We start from the raw sequence: 22194 nt of genomic DNA on the forward strand, positions 1-22194 counted from the left end.
AACCTTTCTCCCCCACCGTCCTGTCACAGCCGCTCAGATGTCTTCCCTGCACATTGGCAGTGGTTTAACATTGGAAGTTGGACAAAAACATTGTTTCTAAAGGCGACGCTCTGTCATACTGTAAATGATGTTTATGTCATGCCTAGTCAAATACTTTAAAAAATCAGAAGAGGGATTTTTAACTGTCTATAATATTCAAGAGTCCCTTTGATGTGTAGTACTGGTGTTACTGTTGTAGTGTACGTGATGCCCTATGGGAACTGTGTACTTTTTAAGATAATAAAATAATGTTTGGCTACACCTTGCTTCTCCAACTTCACTGAACAAGTGACATAAGAACATAACACACTGACTCCCCATATCTGCTCACAGACATACAGAGGCTTGTAACATTGAATGGTTATTTAATATGATAAAAAACGGTTTGAGTGGGTTGGTTGATACAAGTTTACAATAAATTTATATTAATTAATATAATAAATATATCGCCTTTAGTCACAATACTTCTTGCACTGTGAATAGTACAAACAGTGTATGCTTGTGGCTACTAAAACTGCAGTTATAGCTACCTTACATTTATTTACTTTAAACAAAGCAACTCATTATTATTGTCACATACTTTGCACTTACACGTAGTAGTGGTTTATGTCAGGGACAACGCTTCACTCAAACAGATGTGGCGCTTTAGCTGACAGTTATTTCTGAGCATTAGTTGTCACTGCTTTCGTACTTTGACCCAACAGGAGGTTAGAGTCTTGAATGAAAACGAGAGAGTCCCGAGCTTCACATGGAAAAGGACGCCCTCTGTCCTCCACAGAGGACTACTGCGTGCTCAGAGGCCCGGAGCACATCGGGGGAAAGTGGAGTGGACGCCGATTGGCCAGTGCGCTCGTTGTACGTCCTGGGGCCTGTTCCAGTGAGCTGTGGGCTGCTCCAGACTCACAACAGCTCGGCTCGACGCACCATGTTTCCAGCCTGTTTCTGCGCCCTGCTCTCGCTTCTTCTGCGCGGTGGGTGCGCGTCTCGCCCGCTGCTTGTGATCTTGATTGACGGATTCCGTTATGACTACATGGACGCACTGGACACGCTGCCGGGCTTTAGGGAGCTGCAGCGGCGCGGGGTCACCGTGGACTACTTGACACCGGACTTCCCCAGTCTGTCGTATCCGAACTACTACAGTCTGATGACAGGTAGGCTACTGTTCCACTACACTATATACAATCATCCTATATACATTTTGATTAACTATCATCAGCATGTGCCACACGCTCTGTAGCCTACACATTCAGCCTAGGCCTCCACTGGCCTTGTCATTCATATGACTAACCACAAAGGCAATAGTTTACCTTTGTTAGAATTATTTAGGTTTACTGGGTTAAGGCTACTCCTAGTGACGAAGACTGAATCATTGTTAATAAACAATGTGTTCCTTATGTGTTAATTGCTTATATATAGTTATATTAAGGCAGTAAATCTTGTAGTTTTTAAAAAGTGCTGTACAGTGTTTTTATGAAACGGGCTGAGAATAACCCAGAGCAGGGCAATCTCTGGGTCGACGGGGTTATGTTCAGTTGAGCCCTGTCCTTGACATAGGAAAGGCGCCTGTCATGTGCTGGACTCTTATCTCAGCTTTATCACGCTGAGGCTATTATTCATTCACTCCATTCTTGGTAGTGGTAAACTACTGTCACCTCAGCTGCCCTGTGGCAGACTGACGGAAGTGAAGCTGCCAATCAGCGCCATCGACCCAGTGGACTATCACCAACACTCACTCACATTCATACAAGGCACTGTGTCACAGAGCCACTGAGCTCAGAGCTGTGGCCAGGAAAGCCCTAAAACAAACTCTGTCCAGGCTGTGTCCAGGCTGTGTCCAGGCTGTGTCCAGACAGTGTCCAGACAGTCTCCAGGCTGTGTCCACACTGTGTCCACACTGTATGTCCAGTGTCCAGAGTATATCTAGTGTCGAAGACTGTGTCTAGACTGTGTCCAGATTTAGTCCAGACCATGTCCAGACTGTGTACAGAATTTCCATTGTGTTCCGTCTCACATCAGAGTCTTCCCCTGCACCTCACATCAGGCTCTATCGTCCACTTCACCTCACACCAGGGTCTGTCCTCCCCTGCATCTCACACCAGGGTCTGTCCTCCCCTGCATCTCACATCAGGGTCTGTCTTTTTCTGCACCTCACCTCAGGGTCTGTCCTCCTCTGCACCTCACATCAGGGTCTGTTCTCCACTGCATATTACACCAGAGTCCTCCTCTGCACCTCATGTCAGGGTCCTCCTCTGCACCTTACACCAGGATCTGTCCTCCTCTGCACCTTACAGCAGGATCTGTCCTCCTCTGCACCTCAAATCAAAGTCCTGCCCTGCACTTCACATCAGGGTCCTCCTCTTCACCTGACATCAGGGTCTGTCCTCCTGGGCACCTGACATCAGGGTCTGTCTTCCTGTGCACCTGACATCAGGGTCTGTCTTCCTGTGCAACTCCCACCAGGGTTTGTCTTCCTGTGCAACTCCCACCAGGGTTTGTCCTTCTCTGCACCTCATCTCACACAAGGATCTGTCCTCCTCTCTTAACACAAGTGTCTATCCTCCTCTGCACCACACATTAGGGCCCTCCTCTGCACCTAACATCAGGGTCTGTTCTCCACTGCATATTACACCAGAGTCCTCCTCTGCACCTCATGTCAGGGTCCTCCTCTGCACCTTACACCAGGATCTGTCCTCCTCTTCACCTCACATCGTGGTCTGCCCTCCTCTGCACCTCACATCGTGGTCTGCCCTCCTCTGCACCTCACATCAGTGTCCTCCTCTGCACCTCATATTAGAGTCCTCCTCTGCAGCTTGCATCTCATTGCAGCTAATGTTGTTAATATTAAGTCTTTCCTCTGCACACTTCGTTTTTAGGCCGACACTGCGATACCCACCACATGTCAGGGAACTACATGTGGGATGAGGCCTCCCAGAAGGAGTTTCTGATCGGGACCAACCCAGACAGCAGGCTACCTCTGTGGTGGGACGGGGCTGAGCCGCTGTGGGTGACTGCTGAGAAGAGGGGCAGAAGTGTCTTCATGTACTACTGGCCCGGTCAGCATTCACACACGTATACACGCATCGGGACACCAAAGACTTAGTAATGATCCTCATGTCTTAAGTTTGGCGGTCCAAAGTGGACCAGAGGTAAACCAGAAGTAGTTCCTGTTCTGTCTTGTTTTAGCTACACCTCAAAGTGCCACAAACCTTTTCAATGGACATAACAGATACTCCTTACTGTAAACAACTAGGGTGTATTAATTTGAGTGTAGTTAGTTTCCTCCTTTAAGACAGATATAAAGGCTGGTGCAGACAGAATGCAGCAAGCAACAAACGCTGCTCAGAATCCTATTCATGTGTATGGCTGTGCAGCAAAAGAGCACACCAGTGTGCCCTCAAGAGAGCTGAGTGATTGCCAGTTGGATTTCTTTTACCTGGAGAGGCATGCACTGGGAGGCACTTTAGCTCGTTCAGCCACAGAGCCTGAAATGTCTGTTCCCCTAAAGCGGAACAGGGCTTCACAAAGTTAACAGATTTAACAGTGCTGTTGTGATCTGACTCCAAGAGGATTAAGTCTCCTGGACATTATGTTACCATTACTTGAATGTGGCAAACCTACAATGCAAATTTATTCAATTCATTTTTCGTTTCATTTTATTTTTGTATTTTTATTTTTGTAACGAGGAGAAGGAGAGCCGGGCGAGGAGGAGGAGAGCCAGGCGAGGAGGAGAGGGAGGCGGGTGGACGAGGGCCAGGCGGGGAGGAGGAGAGGGTCCAGCTGACATCGCGGGCATTTGAAAGAGTTAAACTCCACAGGGGGATTGGGACAGGGACAACATTGTGAATAGCATTGCTGATGAGAAAATAGGAGGAAGCAGAGGATAGTTCTCAGGTTGCCATACTTCCCCCCAGCTTGTTATCTCCTACTGCAGCCTATCTTATCCCGGGTTTTAATGTCACTCCCAGCCAGTCTGGTCATAGTTAGTTCGGAGTGACATTAAACTAAGTAACCTGGTCATAAGCTATACCGAAGAGGAAGGTTTTAAGCCTGGTCTTAAATACAGAGACTGTGGGGGCCTGTTTAACATCAGCAGGAAGTTGATTCCATAGCACAGGAGCTTGGTAACTGAATGCTCTCCCTCCCACTGTACTTTTGGACACTCTAGGAACCACTAAAAGTCCTGCATTCTGAGAGCGGAGTGCTCTGTTTGGCTGGTACGGGACAATAGCATCTTGCAGCTAGGATGGGGCCATACCGTTTAGGGTTTTGTATGTCAGGAGGAGGACTTTGAATTTGATCCTAAGCTCGACAGGAAGCCAGTGCAGATATTTTAGTACAGGACTGATGTGGTTCTCTTCTTTTAGTTTCCTGTTAGGACTCTGGCCGCTGCATTTTGGACCAACTGGAGGCTCCTTATAGTACTTTTGGGGCAGGCGGCGAGCAGAGAATTACAGTAATCAAGTCTGGAAGTAACAAATGCATGGATGTGGTTTTCAGCATTGTTTTTAGGTAAAATATTTCTAATTTTAGTTATATTTCGCAGGTGAAAGTACAAGCTAGGTTTATATGGGCTGTGAATGAGAGATTTTGATCAAATAGGACTCCAAGATTTTTTACAGTAGGGCTAGAAGCTATACTCACATTGTCGAGTGAGATTTATCTGGTCCGACAGAGAATCTCTTTGACCTTTGGGACCAACGACAATGACCTCTGTTTTTTAAGGATTTAAGAGCAGGTAATTCAAGGTCATCCAGGTTTTTATGTCCTTCACACAGGCACTGAGTTTATCTATTTGATCAGTCTGATTTGGTTTCATTGATAAGTACAGCTGAGTGTCATCAGCATAGCAGTGAAAATTAATGCCATGATTTCTAATAATGTTACCTAATGGCAACATATACAGAGTAAATAGGACCAAGCACAGATCCTTGTGAAACGCCACAGGCTACTTTAGAACAGGGAGAGGTGCACTGGTTTATACTAACAAACTGGTACCTATCTGATAGATAGGATTTAAACCATTTGAGGGCGGTCCCTCTGATTCCAATGTCACATTCTAACCTCTGCAGTAGAATGTTGTGATCAGTGGTGTCAAACGCAGCACTGAGGTCCAGTAGGACCAGGACTGAAGCCAGCCCGTTATCAGCAGCTAGGTAGTAAGTCATTTGTTACTTTAAGCAGTGCAGTCTCTGTGCTGTGGTGAGCTCTGAATCCCAGGATGGAAATTTTTCAAATATATTACTGTCCTGCAGGTGGCGGCAGAGCTGTTTCACCACAACTCGTTCTAGAATTTTTGAGAGGAAGGGAAGATTAGAGATAGGTCTGTAGTTGGCTAGTTCATCAGGATTTAGGTTAGGTTTTTTCAAAAGGGGTTTAATCACAGCATACTTAAAGGACAGAGGAACGTAGCCATTTTCTAACGACATATTTATTATGTTATGGATGGAATCTATTATTAGGGGGAGGGCTTCTTTGAGGAGTCTGATTGGAATAGGGTCGAGCATACAGTTTGATGGTTTTTTGGACGACATGATGGCTGAGGTAATCTCCACCTCATCAACAGGAGTAAATTTATCTAATATTATTAGAGGATCTATGTGGCATATTGGTATTACAGACTGGATTTGCTCAGAGCTGATTTTTAGAGTAGCTTTGTTGATTTTGTCTCTAATGGTTGTAATTTTGTAATCGAAGAATTGAAGAAAGTCATCACAACTAATGTTCGAGGGGATAAGAGACTCATTAGCAGTGTGGGAGTTTGTCAGCCTGGCTACAGTGCTGAACAGAAATCTGGGGTTATTTTTGCTTACTTCTATTAGATTTGAATAGTGTCTGGTTCGGGCTTTCTGCAGAGACTGCTCAGAGCGCGAGGGGCGCCAAAGCTTCTCTGTGCGTCTTACATGTTGTTTGAGTGTCCTGAGCTGTAACGTATACCATGGACCCGGAGGTCTTGGTTTAATGCTTTTCTGTTTTAGCGGAGCTACAACATCGAGAGCAGATTTTAAGTTGAGCATTGTTCTGTCAACCAATTGATCAGTGTCAATTGGATTAAAATTATTCTCATTGTCACATGACATATCTTTTAGTAATGGCTCAATAATTTCTTTAAACTCTGTTACCGATTTATCTGATAATGTTCTTTTCATTATAGTTTTTTTCTGCAGGGCTGGATAGTCTTTTAGTATGAATTGAAAGGTAATTAAGAAATGGTCAGAGAGTATAGGGTTTTGAGGAAGGACAATTAGATCATTAATCTCAATACCGTAGGTTAGAACGAGATCTAGAGTGTGATTGTGACAGTGAGTCGGTTTATTCACACTCTGGGTGAAACCGATCCCATCCAGGATCGTGCCAAAAGCATTACTGAGGCAATCACTGCCGTTATCAACATGTATGTTGAAATCTCCAACTATAACAATCCTTTCCCAATTCAAAACTAAACTTGAAATGAAATCAGAAAACTCTGTCAGGAACTCGGCATATGGACCAGGAGGTCGATAAATTATTATAAATATAACAGCTTTTTGGTTTTTCCAATTGGGGCACATAATGGAGAATGCGAGGCTTTCAAAGGAGAGGTATGTATACCGTAAATTTCGGACTATAGAGCGCACCTCAATATAAGCCGCACCAGCTAAATTTGAAAAGAAAATCAGTGCAGCGACACCTGCCTGAAAATTGGCACCAACACGACATCAACACGGGATGAACACACTTGCAGGTTTAGAAAATAAAGCTGCACCAACACGGAAAATCTGCTTTTATTTCCTCTGAAAACTTTTGTCGTCTTTTTACATTGACCAAGTTGGATTCATTGATGCCGAGCTTTACGTGCAGTGGCTCTATTTCAGGGGTCGGCAACCCGCGGCTCCGGAGCCGCATGCGCCTCTTTCAGCCTTATACTGCGGCTCTGCGTGGCTTGGGAAATAAATTTTAAGTATTTTAATTGAAGTGTATTTTATTTGTGTTAGCTCTTTTTTATTGTAGTTTAAATTGGAAGATTATTATGATCTTAAATAAAATTATATTTTCTTATTTTCGTGCTCAAAATAAGCGTCACACTCGCGGAACAATGTTCACAACAAACACCGCTCACGTCTCACGTCTCACAGACACAGACACTGACACAGCTCACAGTCCTGCGTAAAGAGCCCTGATTTTCAGACGCTGTGCGCACAGGGGTCAGGAGCAACTTTCGCCCGTCCCTAATGACACACTAATACGCTCGTCCGTAGATGTATCATGAAAATCTTGCTGGAAATCGCCACAGAAATCTATTTGATGTAGTAGCAAGTATATTATCTGCTCTTGTCTCCGCGATGACGTATCACGTATAACACATCAGACACGACGCACAAAAGTAGAGCCACAAGCGAGTGGAAAATGAGCCAAAACAAAAGTCTTTGGAGAGCTTTTAACAAAGGGGAAAAGGACAACTGAGGAGCCAGAAGAGGGAGACTACGATCTCCAAGATAAAGAAAGATAAATTTAACAGACAATACCTACTTAAATCTGGGTTTGTCGCTACAGGTGACTCACGTGCAGAGTCCACTCTGCGTAATATGCGGGAAAAGCAAATGAGGCAATGAAACCTTCAAAACTGCTTTGGCACATGGAGAATAAGCACCTGGGATTAAACGATACACTTTTAGAGTTTTTTTTGTTGTTTTTTTTTTTTTTAAAGAAACTGCGGAGCAGAGTAGACATAATCACATAATCAGCGCGATGCATGATGCAGCGGTTTGGTGAGTTGTATTTTTTTAATACACTTAAGTTGTTTTTGCCATATTTATCTGCCACGTGTAGAAGGCTTGTCCGTGAAAATAAAACCTACATTATTCCGTTATATTATTATTATACACAGTGTTATCTTCATTTTAGATGTCAAAAAGTAATTGCGGCTCCCAGTGTTTTATTTTACGTGGAAAGTGGGTCCAAATGGCTCTTTGCGTGTTAAAGGCCGACCCCTGCTCTATTTCCTTCTTTATCTTAAAACTGCATCTATCCATTTCATGATGCGCAAAATGATCGTTCAAAATCACAACTAGTGAATTCTTCAGAGCAGAATCTTTTCCCCACGTCTGTCTCACTTTTACGTTTACAGCTAGAAGAGCGCCCCCCAGGGCCGTTGTCCAGTAAAATTCTATAAATAAACCGCACTGCTGTATAGGCCACAGGGTTCAAAGCGTAGAAAAAAGTCACGGCTTATAGTCCAAAATTTACGGTAGTTGGGTTTGGGGCTGAGGAATTAGACTGGAATGAGAGATGACGGCAACACCACCACCTCGACCTGTGCTCCAGGCACTCTGAAAGTTCATGTGACTTGATGGTGTAGATTCATTTAGTCTAACATAATCATTTTCCTGAAGCCATGTTTCAGTTAGGGCTAGCAGATCAATATTAAGGGTCGCCAATTAGTTCATTTATTAAAAGGGATTTGGAGGAAAGAGACCTGATGTTTAGCAGTCCACATTGTACACACTTATCATTTTGTTTATTTGTGCACATTTATTTATTTTTATTAAGTTATGAGATCTGACAGCTTCCTTGTCAGAGTTTAGGGGTGTTTTATTTGTGTTTTTTTGTATGTGAATAACGAAGTATTCAGCACTAGTGTAGATGTTAAAAACTGCTTTTAAAACTGTAAGGATTCGTGGATTAACAATTCAGGAGAGAGACGCTAGATATACAACTCGCAAAACAGAATGCACTCACCCGGAAATGACGTTATCACCCGGAAGTCTCAGCCAACCAAGCCAAATTTTATGTTCATAAACTTCACACAATCTTCATGGCCACTTGCCACCCCTCTTCCTGGTCTGTTGGTGTGTCTCTGCTCGGGGTTCTACTCCATGCTGTCACCCCTCCACTCTACTCTCCACTGCGACACACGGCGGCAGACTGTGTCCTATGTGCATGGGCCTTAATTCAAGGACTCAACCAGTAACCTGTCAGAACTGAAGAAGACCTCTTAGATGAGTGGTCAAAAGGCTTCACTCCAAAACTTTTGTCCATTTGACCGTATTCAATTGTCTTTTATAATGGAATCTACCTGGACGACTGAGGGATTACACAGAAAATCTGATGGTGGTGGTGATTCGTTTTGAGTAAAAAGTAATGTGCCAAATAGTGTAGCCACAATACAAAAATTTCGAACTTGATCTCTTGATTGTAGACTCTATACTCAATACCAATTCCAGTACCACAATGATAATAAAAAAAAACACAATTTCTTTAGGCAATAGAATGTGATTTTACACAGTAACATTAAGGGAATTGATGCCTTAATCCCGCAGTCATCCAAGTAGGTTCCATAGTGGTCCATGGATGTATACCAATCTATGTGTCTTATATAAGTTTATACAACTTCAGGAAAGATTCATTTCTGACCTGTGAATTTGATTTTTTAGTATCAATACCACTCTCCCTGTGTGTTTGTGTCTGTACTCAGGCTGTGAGGTGGAGATCCTGGGAGTGAGACCGGCCTTATGTGAGGAGTATATTTACAACCCGTCCATCCAAAACCTGACCCACTCCATAGAAAGTGCTCTAAATGCAATCAGGTACAACACTGCTGTACTTTGTACTGTCTCAGTCTCTGGGCCTCACGTCTCCTGTCTCCCCCTGTACGCCCCCCCCCCCATCCATGTCCCTCTGTCCCGGTACTTGTGTGCTCAGTTTGGGGAAGGCCAACATGGGGGCTCTGTACTATGAGAAGATTGACGTGGAGGGTCATCACTTTGGGCCTGACTCACCTGAGGTCAGTAGGGCCGTGCAGGAGCTGGATGGGGCCATGCAGGCGCTCAGCCGCAGCATCACGGTCAGTCACAGGTCCTGCCTGCCCTATGTCCTATGTCCTCTGATATGCCCTCTGTCATCTGATCTGCCCTCTATCCTGTCCTCTGTCCTCTGTCTTTTCCTCTGACCTGTCCTCTGTGCAGGCAATCAGCCGCAGCATCAATGATCAATCAGAGGCCCTGTCCTGGCCACTGCCCTCTGACCTCTGGCCTTTGACTTCTGTCCTCTGACCCCTGTCCTCTGACCCTGTCACCTGACCCCTGCCCTCTGTCCACCATCCTAACTTTTTTTTTACCTTTGCCCTGAGGCCTAAATATGGCTGTCAGTTTAAGTAAATAGGCCTGAGCTCAGTGGTACATGTTGCAAGTTTAGCTTTAGTTTTTAGTGCCCATGTTGGCTACTGGGCCGAGAGGGGCTGACGGTATCAATGAGTGGCCACTAGTCCAACTTGAGACAAGTCTAAGCTAGCAGTATCCTATCCAGTTATTTTAATAGATCCATGGACTTTTCCTCTGACTTGTCCTCTGACTTGTCCTCTAACCTGCCCTTTGTCCTGTCCTCTGTTCTCAGGAGAAAGGCCTGGAGGACAAGTTGAATGTGGTGATGTTCTCTGACCATGGCATGACTAGGATCCAGTGGATGGACAAAGTCATCGAGTTGGATAAGTACCTAAACATGTCAGACATCACCAAGTTCATGGACCGTGGCCCTGTGGTCAGCCTCTGGCCCAAAAGGGATAAGCAGGATCAGGTCAGCACTGTCCTCGTGTCCTTCAGTGTGTCTTTATGTCCTCTGCTGTGTTCTATCAATTATTAGGGTTGTCAAAACAAAAACAAAAACAAAAAAATCACATGCTAACCAGTACTACACTGGTAATAAATAGAAATGCACGGGTTGACTTCTTACCATGGGTCGGGTTGGAGCGGGCTGGAAAAAATCTGTCTATTGCTATTGATAAAGTTTATGAAAGCACGTAACCAGTGCAATTAACCTATAATCTGACGTCACCACGGCACACCATCACAGCGCACCACCTCTGCACGCCCCTTTGAGCGATATTGTTTGCCACCCACATGCGCCACATTAGCCAGTTACAACCATTTGCCACAGTAAATGGAGCCAAAAAGAAGCGATTTGGAGATGGAAGATGAGGTATTATTTTGTTTTGAAAAAAAAACTGCAGCTGATTCGTCATATTGATGGAATCACTCCTATTATGTCTGTTTTCAAGCATGTTTCGCTAAAATAAAGTTGCATTTATTGACATATTTTTACAGTGTATTTAATGATTGTGGGTGCCGGTCGAGCCAGGTTGTATAAATAGATCATGCTGTGCAGGGCGGGCCAGGACAGGCCATACATTTACTGAGTTTTTTTGTGTGTGTGTGTGTTTTAAATGTAATATGTAAAGTGTGTAATGTATTTTAAGTATGATAATGTGTGTGCATCAGAGTGTCTGAACTGGATGAATGACTGAGATGTGCGAATGTGCATATAAATTATAGGTTCTTATCTGTTTTTTATTATTACTGTGACTACTGTATTTTTTCTCTGTAAACCAGGGACTGCAGATGGACATTAGCTACTTTGCTATAATCTGGTGCAGAACATCGCTGTTTTATGCTTAATGTCTCTGTATATGGTCCCTTAAATAAAGACTAAACTAAACTAAACTAACATTATCGGAAATGCAGGACCCACTGGATGGAAAAAAAGCCCGACCTGCGCATCTATATGCTGAAACTAGATACTCATTTGAGCAGGTACTACTGTGACAGCTATACTAGAATCACATTCACAGGATAAAAATTCCTGAATAACTTTAGAATGATCTTGAGCTGTATCAGAACAAGTATAAGACACATAGACTGGTATACACCCATGGACCACTATGGAACCTACCTGGATGACTGAGGAATTACACAGATATAAGGCCACATGGTCATATAAAAGAAATTATTAGCATTTAATGTTGAAAATCACATTCTATTGTTTAAAGAAAGAGTTTTTATTATCATTGTGGTATCGTGATTTCTATCCTCTGCTGTGTTCTTATGTCCTCTGCGTTATGTCCTCATGACCTCTGCCGTGTCCTCACATCCTCTGCTGTGTCCTCACATCCTCTGCTGTGTCCTCACATCCTCTGCTGTGTCCTCACATCCTCTGCTGTGTCCTCACATCCTCTGTCGTGTCCTCACATCCTCTGCCATGTCCTCACATCCTCTGTCGTGTCCTCACATCCTCTGTTGTGTTTTCATGTCCTCTCCTATATGTTCTCATGACCTGTCGTGTCCTCACATCCTCTGCCGTGTCCTCACATCCTCTGTCGTGTCCTCACATCCTTTGCCGTGTCCTCACATCCTCTGTCATGTCCTCATATCCTCTGCTGTGTTTTCATGTCCTCTCCTATATGTTCTCATGACCTCTGTCGTGTCCTCACATCCTCTGTTGTGTCCTCACATCCTCTGCCGTGTCCTCACATCCTCTGTCATGTCTTCACATTCTCTGCTGTGTTTTCATGCCCTCTCTTATATGTTCTCATGACCTCTGCTGTGTCCTCACATCCTCTGCCGTGTCCTCACATCCTCTGCTGTGTCCTCATATCTTCTGCTCTGTCATCACGTCCTCTGTTGTGTCCTCATTTTCTTTGCTATATGTTCTTATGTTCTCTGCTGGGTCCTCATGTCCCCTGTCCCCTGCTGTCCTCAGGTGCGTGCTGCTCTGGGGATTGTCCCTAACATGCGAGTGTACAGTAAGGCAGATGTCCTGGAGCGCTTCCATTATGGCGGGGGTAGGTTTGTGTCCCCTCTGACGCTGGTGGCTGAGCCGGGCTGGTTCATCATCCAGGTAACTCTAGGTGCAATGTTTACAGTCACTACGGTTACATGCACAGAAAAATCATAGAGTGGAACAACCAAATTCCAATTGGCTTTTCCCCAAAAACCTGTCCAGACCTCTCTTGTCCAAGTCTATAGCAAATGTTACAAACGGGGGCCTCTCCTAGTTTGCGTAATGTAAATTGGACTGTGCTATTACATGCAGCAGGTATCAAAGTATGTACTGGCTTCTCCAGATGTGTTATTGGGATCCATTTAAACCATGCATTCTGATTAATCGATTTAAATTGGACTACATAGTAGTCCAATTTAAATGAGTAAAGCAGTGAAGTCATGGTCCAACTTTGATTGCAGGACTTTCAAAAGAGTGCAAGAACAGAGGCAACCTAACTGTGATTGTATGTGGTAGAACAAGAGCGTGCTGCCGTACTGGAAGAACGAGAGCTCGGGGCCGGCACTGGGCTGGCAGAATGGGTGGCACGGATACGACAACGAGTACCTGGATATGAGGGGCTTCTTCCTGGCAGCGGGCCCTGGTAAAAGTTACACTGGGAGTATTTCGTACAAATTGTGTTTTTAAATCTTCATAAAATTGTCAATGATTAACATGACCATAAGCAATTAACCCTTTAGATGCCAGTAAATGTGTCGATAGTAAGTGGGAAGATTGACTTTGGAGCATTTTGTGTTTTTGCATATAGCCAGTTTGTTGTGCTCCATAGACTCCCATTATAAAATGCGTATTTTGACAATCCCTTTTTATTAAAAGCTTAAAAAAATTTGCCTTTTATTTATGTTTGATGTCTCTCATTGTCAACCAACACTTTGACAATGACAAAGTGTTGGTTGAAGCTCCTTGATTTAGGTCGTTTTCACACTGCCGCTAGTTGAGCCTAGGTAAAGGAGCATTTGCTCTGAGAGCAGTACGCTCGGGCCGGTGTGAACCCAATACTCGCACTCTGGATTGCAGTAAACGGCCGGTCCAAGAGAGCTTGAAACAGAAGGTCTTGGAGCGGCTGTGGACTCGCACTATGGAGTGGGGCAATCTACATATTCTTTTGTGCTTGGAATTGACCAAAAAAAGCTATCAGATCACATATATTTGTATGAATTCATGCAAAATGTACACACTTTTGAGTCTGTTGTTTCACATGTCACGTTATCTGATGAGGGAATTTGGATCAACTTAATATCAGCGACAGTCTCCTCCTGCGTCTGTCTGCCTATCTGTCATTCCAGTGTGTTTAGCCACAAATGAAAGAAAAGACCACTGCGTATATGGGTTCTAAAATTTGACAGAGACCAGGCCAGGAGATATATATATATATATATATATATATATATATATATATATATATATATACATTAGAGATTTGGCCTCTAACATTTAGCAAAGCTTGAATATGCAAGGCTCATTGTACAAATTGTTTTCCAAATGCATTAAATAAATTAATAATTCATTTATAAAATTTCAGTTAAATAAACACAGCAGAAAAACTCTCATTCAGTTTTATCAAGTGGTTGCAGATTTGTAACTCCAATATGAATGGAATGGGAAATCAATGTCATTGTTCAAGTGAGCCAAGCATTATCATCAGGGTGGTTGTTAGCATTAGCATTAGCCTCATTGTGTTTGCTAACATTAACACATTAAAGAGGCTGTATTGATCTATTTTCAGAATTATGTCATAATGTTTTTTCCTCATCAAAAACATACCCAGAGTTTGTTTCATTCACACATGTTGAACACAAATTAGAGTTCTTCTCAATCAGAAAACACTGTTACACCTTGTGATGTCATGTGGTAATACAGGAAGTGCTTCACTGTTTTTTTAAACTCCATACACCTTCACTACAATCATTTGAATAATTTGCAGCCCTGGAATTTCCAATATCTACTCAACAAAAGGTAAAAGGTGTCTTTTAACTTGTCACTTCATGACATCACGAGGTGGAACAGAGCATTTTGAATTTTGGAGATGTAGACCAACTAATAATGCAGGATTATGCAAACGTGTGGATGAAACAAACCACAACTCTGTATGTTTTTGAAGAGGTAACAACATTAAAACATGGCTAAAAGCTCACAGAAGTAAATTTTGCATAATATATAGGGCCTTAAACAACTGTGGATCTTTACTTTACTCTTTCTGTGTGTCTGTAGATTTCAAAAAGAATGTCCGAGCAGCCCCGATACGCTCCGTGGATGTGTACAACCTCATGTGCCGGACGCTGGGCATTGAGCCGCTCCCCAACAATGGCTCATGGTCCCGGGTGGAGTACCTACTGAGTGGAGCGGGCATAGTGTCGTATGGCTGGGTGGTGCTTGTGTGCTCCGCTCTGCCAGGGCTGCTGCCACTAAGGTCCTAGCTCACACTTTGTGTGTTTCACTAGAGGGAGCTGTGCCACTAGTCCAAGTACAGGCAAGTTGTACTTAAGCAGGATTTAAAGCTGCAGTAACAAACTTTTTTTAGTAAATGAGTTGGTATTGTAACAATACTAAAATTTCAAACTTGATTTTGATACTAAGCAATAGACTAGATACTCAATACCGATACCACAATGATGAATAAAAACACACTGTAGACAATAGAATGTGATTTTCAACATTGAACCATTGTACATACAATGTGGTATTATGTCAGTTGTTCAGATAGGCTCGAACACTTTGCCCCACACCCTCCTATTGGTCAGCCTCTGTTACAAAGTGAGTGACGGGTGGATTTAAACAAACAACAAAGTGTAAAATCGAAGTAACAAATTCCATGAAAGGTGATGAAATCAAACTTGTGATCTTGACTCCAGAAAATAGTGATCTTAATTTTTTTGCCATTTTTTCACATATAGCCTGATCTATACCTCCCATAGAATAACAAAGGGACATATTGCCCTATGCCTCCCATAGAATTACAAAGGGACATATTGCCCTATGCCTCCCATCGAATTACAAAGGGACATATCGCCCTATACCTCCCATAGAATTACAAAGGGACATATCGCCCGCCCTATACTTTCCATAGTGGGACATGAAATGAAATGTAGCACCTTTCAGTTGGAAAAAGCAAAACAATCAAAGTGAGTTGAAGATTTGTGATGTACATTGGTAAAATGTGCCTTTTGAGTCTGGAACAGCACATTTATGCACACTTCCATATAATACTAGTGCCTATATCAAATATACATCATGTGTTTACAGTGTGGATATGTGTGAATGTGGCTTCTGTGTACAAAGGCTGCACAATATATAGCAAAAATATCATAATCAGTATTAATTAATTAATTATTAAGCATTAATTAATTAATTATTTGCAGTAAACAATTTAGCAGAAAAAACACAACCCCCCTTCCCCCCAAAAAACAAAACTATATCACACTGAAAGACAGAAGTCTTCTGCTGAAAGAAATGTTCTGTATGTATGAATGTATAGTTTTGTTAGTAATGCTGTGAATAAATTTGTTATTTTGTGAGCTGTTGTGTGTTCGTTTCATGGGTTGTAGAGGAGAGTGAGTGCACCCATGACGTTTAAAGTTTAAACTGTGTGTAAAAGTCTCAGAAAGAGTTTTGTCAGAGTCACAGAGTACAGTCCTGAACAGTATAAGCTTGCTCTCAAAAGCCCTTTCTCTTTGGGCATTTGTTTAGGAGGTGCCAGCAGACCTCCTCCATGGTCATACAACAAGACTTCAGCCAAAAGCCAAGTGTTGGAGAAGGAATCATACCAGCAACCTTTGTGTCCAGGCGAATCTTGTATGAAAATAGGGGCATCCATACAACTGAATTACACTGATGCACTGCTCTATAGACCATTCACACATGTACACACTGGTGCACCAGCAGCAAAGTTGCGTCCTTAGGCAAGATACTTCACTACATTGTTTAGTATGAATGTGGTGATGCTTGGCTGGAATCCAGAATACACACTTCTTTAATAATATCATTCTGGGTTTGCCCTTATGTGAGTGTTGGTGGTGGTTGGAGGGGCCGATGGTACAGAATGGCCGCTCATTTCCAGCAGTGCCAGGGCAGCTGTGGCTGCATTAGCATAATGAGTGAATGATGGACAAAATGGTGACTTTTATTATTATTATTATTATTATTAGGGCAGAGCCTGTGACCATGTCCCGGCGAGGGACTCATTAAAACCGCGTCTGGAGCATGGAAAATGGCAAAAATCAAGTAAACACGCCTCGACATGGCAGTGAGTGGTGTCAAAAATTAGAACTTGATGAGCTCTAATTGTCACAAAGGACCCCGAGAAAAAATAGCGAAAGACGACTCGGTAGCGCCACCTCAAACTTAGATTTTCATGGGGCCAATGGGAGCCCGACTTGGAAAAAAGTCGACGTAAAAATCCGAAAGTCACATCCAAAAAGAGGAAATGTCAGTACGTGACTAAAATGATATTATGGCCCCGCCCTAAAATGTACAGGAAGTTGGCCATATTGGATCAAACCCGGGAATGACAAAAGTGCACACCCTCACATTCAGCACATTTCCTTGCACAGTTTTCATCACAAAAACTTCAAATTTGGCCAAAATTAAAGATTATCAATTACATTTTGAATATGACTTTGGGTGTGGTCAGGGTGAATTTTCAACAAAATCGCACATTTTTAAATATAAAAAAAAAAAATTGACTTTCACACATTTTTTGTTGGGAAAACGCTAATACAGCGTATATGCACATTTGTGAGCTGAACGCAATGATATGAAAATCAATGCACTCTCTCACAAAATGGCTCTCTAGCGCCCTCTTCAATTTTCATTGTCTTCTGAATTTTTGAAAATCGATTTGTCGTGGACCTGTGAAAAAATTCACAGGGGCCTCATTTGTGATGGGGCACAATGTGAGAAAGTCACATGACTGTAGCTCTTATGGTTTAGGAGAAAAATAATGGGTGGAAAATGCGTTTTCATTATTATTATTATTCTTATCGGATTGAAGCCACTTTTGACCCCCTGAACGTTAACAAAAAGTCAATTTTATTGCACCCAAAATTCAAGGTTGGTGAAAAATTTGTTATTTTGATGTTCAAAAAAAATTAACGTATAAAAATGACTCAATAGCCCCACCTCAAAAATCAAAATACATTACGGCAATGAGAGACCTTTTTCATAGGTAGACAAATGAAATTTGGTACAAACATAGAACATGGCAAGACAAGTAAATAATTATATTATGACACCACCCAAAACCCTACAGAAAGTCGGCCATTGTGGGCGGAACCCCATTTTTTCAAAATTTTACCTCTCACATTTGGATTTTGTGCGCCATGGATTTTCATTCAAGAAACTTGCAAATTGGTGAAAATGAACTAGCCCCATGTGGGATTATAGGGAACTGTCTTGTATTTTTCTACGTCATAAAATGTGGGTGTGGCCAGCAATCAAAGAATAAAACAATATTTTGAAGTGTTAAAGTGAGCATAACTCACACATGCAGTGTCCTATTTCCCGGCATTGATATACATTTTGTTTAAAATCTTGATCTGCATGAAATTATATACAATTTACATATGTCAGAATTGTTTTTGTTCCACAGTGCCCCTTGAACTTTTGAATTGGACCAAAAAATTACTTTGACATAAACATTTGAAATTGGGCATGGACATTTGGCTTGGCAAACTGAACAAAAAAAGCCAATGAGAACATACCTCTATTTGCAATTATGTTACCATGGTAACATAATAAATGTGTCATGAAAAATGAATGGGGTTCAGAGTACTGCACTTTGTTGTAGACTAAATAGATGTTCTACACTAGAGGTGTCAAACTAATTTTCACCGAGGGCCACATCAACAAAATGATCGCCATCGAGGGCCAGATGTAACTGTGCGGCAGGATAAATGTCACCAAATGTAAACAAATGTCATGTAAAAATAAATGTAACTACTTTTAAACTTGTTAAATAACTGTTTCTGTATTTATTAATTATTCAAGTTGTAAATATTATGTGTCTGTGTAACTCTGTGAAACTGTATTTCCTGATAAAATGACATTTTTAAAAGCGTGTATCTGGTCAGCGCACACCTTCGGCACTGCTTCAAAAACAGCCTTTTAGTTATTGGACAATTTGTTGTTTTTCTTGAAGGCTAACTTTTGCATACTTAGCTCCATGTTTGGTGTCAAAATGTCGACGTAGACTGTACCGACCTCGCCTCATTACACAAAAAACATACAAATTTTCTCCTTAAAGCACAAACTTGTATTCACCTTTAGCACCTTTCTTGAAACTGCCTTCCACGCTGACAATTTTCCTCTTCCTGAACAATTTGGGATGATTATTTGCAAATAATCTCATTAGTTTGTCAATGCACAAATTAAAGCAGTATAGACTTATTTTAAAATGACAGTCAAGCATTAATTTACATTCTCGCGGGCCATAAAAAATGACATGACGGGCCGCATTTGGCCCCCGGGCCTTGAGTTTGACACATGTGTTCTACACTAATCCAACTATGGCCTAAAATTCAAGATTGGCAAAAAATGCTGTATTTTCATATGCAAAAAAAATTATGTTTCAAAATGACTCAATAGCGTCACCTCAAAAATCAAAATACATTACGGCAATGAGAGACCTTTTTCATCGTAGACAAATGAAATTTGGTACAAACATAGAACATGTCAAGACAAGTTAAAAATTATATAATGACCACACCCTAAACCCTACAGGAAGTCGGCCATTGTGGGCGGAACCCCATTTTTTCAAAATTTGAACTCTCACATTTGGATTTTTTACGTCGTGGATTTTCATTCAAGAAACTTGCAAAATGGTCACAATTAACTAGATGCATGTGAGATTATAGGCTACTCTCTTGGATTTTTTAAAGTTATAAAATGTGGGTGTGGCCAGCCTGCAAAGAAAAAAGACGGTCAAACATGCAGTGTCCTATTTCCCGGCATTAATATACGTTTTGTTTTAAATCTTATTTTGAGTGCATAGATATGCAATTTACATATGACAAATATTACATTGCTCCACAGTGCCCCCTTGAAATTTTAAATGGTATGTAAAAAAAAAAATTACTTTGTCACAAACATTTGAAATTTGGCATGGACATCCATATCCTTATACTGAACAAAAAAGTCAATGACACCATACCTCTATTTTCAAAGGTGTTGCCATGGCAATGTCTGACATTTCTCATTGAAATACATGGGTTTTGGTTAACTGGGATGAAAAATTATTACTGTGTCATAGACCATTGAAATTTTTTACCCATATTCCTCTCATCATACTGAACAAAAAAGCCGATGAAGACATACCTCTATTTTCCACCGTGCAGGCGTGACAATGTCATAAATGATCTCATTGGAATGAATGGAGTAGTATTACTGAGACGCTGATTTTGGGGGGAGGGGCGATGTAAGCAGGAACAAAATGCAGGATCTTCGCGGTGGCGTGTACCCCGCGGTCGCAAGGGGTGGCGAGGGCCTTTATCACTGCTTGCAGTTTTAATTATTATTATTATTTTTATTATTTCAAATAATAACCTACATAAAAATGTAGGTTATTATTTTAAATAACCTACATTTTTATTTGTTCATTGAGAGGTTAGAGGACCTAGTCTCCATTTGTCCCTTGACTACTTTGCTTTAGTTTTTAAAAATCTCGGCCAACTTTTAGTCACACTTTCAGTCTGTGGCCTAATAAGTCATAATTTATTACTTTCTACAGTTACAGCCTGGTCTGTTACTGTCACACACACACACACCCCCACCCCCCCCCCCCCCCCCCCACACACACACACACACACCCACACACATATATGTGTTCAGGCTCAGAGAGTCTGTGCTGTGGTTTATCATGTATTTATTTGCTTTATTGATCTTTTACATCCTAGTGTATTGGTTTCGTCTGATTGTTTTTCATTCAGTCTATATTCGAATGGGAGTCAAAGGTTTTGCGTGTGCCACTGCAGATCTCCTGCAGAGGGCAGCAGTGCTGCGTGCGCATCCAGATACTGTATATGTTCACCTTTTCCCGTAACAGATGATGACTGTGTCAATAAAAGGTAACTGGCAGTGATTATTGCTAACCTTTCTTTAAATAGGGAAAAGCAGAGGATATTGAGAAAACCTTTTATGAAAAATGAAAAATGTATTTATTTTTTTGTCCTTTTTCATCAAATACATTTAATAAGGAATAAGGTTCATGGCCTCCACACATCTGATGCTTGACATCTATCTCCAGAGATGAGCCTCCAAACAGCTTAAATCAGATCAATGGTGCGTCATCTTCAGTCATGAGAAGGTCCTTGTTCAGCAGTGAAGGAAGGAGCAAGGAAATGAGACATGCTGCATAGGGATCTTGGGGAGTTCACAACATATATATAAAGTATATATATATATATATATATATATATATATATATAAGTATATAGTATATATATAAGTATTTAAGATAAGATATGCCTTTATTAGTCCCACAGTGGGGAAATTCCAGTATTGCAGTGCACAGTATATGCAGTAATACAAGATAATAGATAAATAGCTTAAAATACTTAAAAAAATAGACTCTAATGTAACATCTTTACATTTAATCTTCACAGGGACTTACAATGATGTTCATTGAGGTCAAATGTGACTTTGTTCTGCTTCATCATCATTTGAATCTTCACAGGGAAATGGAAACATTCAAAACACTCAGACACTGTTGGACCACACCATTAAAACATGGGGCATTTTCAAAGTGAATAATTTACATGACAGTGCACCTGTGTTATCACGTAGGTCTCTCCTTAAAAAAAACAAAAAACAAAAAAAAACAACAACTGCAGGACCAGCCAGTGATTTTGGAATAATAGACAAGTGAAAGAAGACACAGAGTAACATCCATCACAATGATGTTTGGAGTATTAAGATAAAAGAACCTTTATTTGTCCCACAATAGCGAAATTACAACACAGTTCAAAAACAGCAAGAAAAATATGCAATAAAAAAAAAGATAAAAAACTATTAAAAAGTTATTAAAGAGTTCATTCTAACACAACACTGTGAAGAGTAAAGCTATAAGGCTCCAAAGGTTACTGTGTACAGTATGTGTCTATAGCTAATGGTCATGTACAGTGCTACATATGGACAGATTCAATACATACAGAGCAAGTAAAGTGAGTGAATTGTACCAGTGATGATTCAAAATATGTTACAGTATTAATTACACTGCAAATATGTTAGCAATATACTAGTTGTATTAACTCCCATCTTCATATCAACATTGACTAAAAGCAGCTTCTGCCTGTGGCACTGCTGCATTAGAATGACCAGGGTACACATACAAATATATCAAAAAAGGGCCATTTATAATAAGTATATCAATTCAAAACAGAGCATTTAAGAAATGAATATGGTAAACGACCTCACAGTACACACATTATTCATTCACACATCATTAAAAAAAACATACAGTACTTCAAATTATAGCATTGGAGGTCAACTAACAGTGTTTATTGAAAAGACTAGTTTATGCACTTAAAGGTGGATATAAATACATGTAATGTAAAAACTAGCCCAGATGCCCTT

At 41.4% G+C, this 22194-nt stretch overlaps 1 protein-coding gene across 2 annotated transcripts; it reads left to right on the plus strand.

The window, feature by feature from the left end:
* The first annotated feature begins 880 nt into the window (after positions 1-880).
* On the plus strand, positions 881-18578 carry enpp6 (ectonucleotide pyrophosphatase/phosphodiesterase 6). Of its 2 annotated transcripts, none has more exons than XM_033974080.2 (8): positions 881-1190; positions 2913-3092; positions 9491-9602; positions 9718-9859; positions 10408-10587; positions 12547-12684; positions 13084-13210; positions 14839-18578. In XM_033974080.2, exons 1-8 carry the CDS (start codon positions 965-967, stop codon positions 15042-15044), a joined length of 1311 nt encoding a protein of 436 aa, XP_033829971.1. In that variant the 5' UTR covers positions 881-964; the 3' UTR covers positions 15045-18578. The 2 variants fall into 2 exon arrangements, with proteins under 2 accessions (XP_033829971.1, XP_055080919.1); XM_055224944.1 differs by lacking the exon at positions 881-1190 and adding an exon at positions 2352-2413 and having other exon boundaries at positions 14839-15723.
* Positions 18579-22194: the final 3616 nt, after the last annotated feature.

The sequence above is a fragment of the Periophthalmus magnuspinnatus genome, chromosome 10 (assembly GCF_009829125.3).
Source record: "Periophthalmus magnuspinnatus isolate fPerMag1 chromosome 10, fPerMag1.2.pri, whole genome shotgun sequence".
Taxonomy (NCBI): domain Eukaryota; kingdom Metazoa; phylum Chordata; class Actinopteri; order Gobiiformes; family Gobiidae; genus Periophthalmus; species Periophthalmus magnuspinnatus.

What these genes read in the sequence shown, in the direction of transcription:
- enpp6 (XM_033974080.2), top strand. Translation starts at nt 965, where the DNA reads ATGTTTCCAGCCTGTTTCTGCGCCCTGCTCTCGCTTCTTCTGCGCGGT. An exon ending in CTACTACAGTCTGATGACAG is followed by an intron (nt 1,191 to 2,912) that starts GTAGGCTACTGT and finishes CTTCGTTTTTAG; the next exon opens with GCCGACACTGCGATACCCAC. An exon ending in AAAGGGATAAGCAGGATCAG is followed by an intron (nt 10,588 to 12,546) that starts GTCAGCACTGTC and finishes TGCTGTCCTCAG; the next exon opens with GTGCGTGCTGCTCTGGGGAT.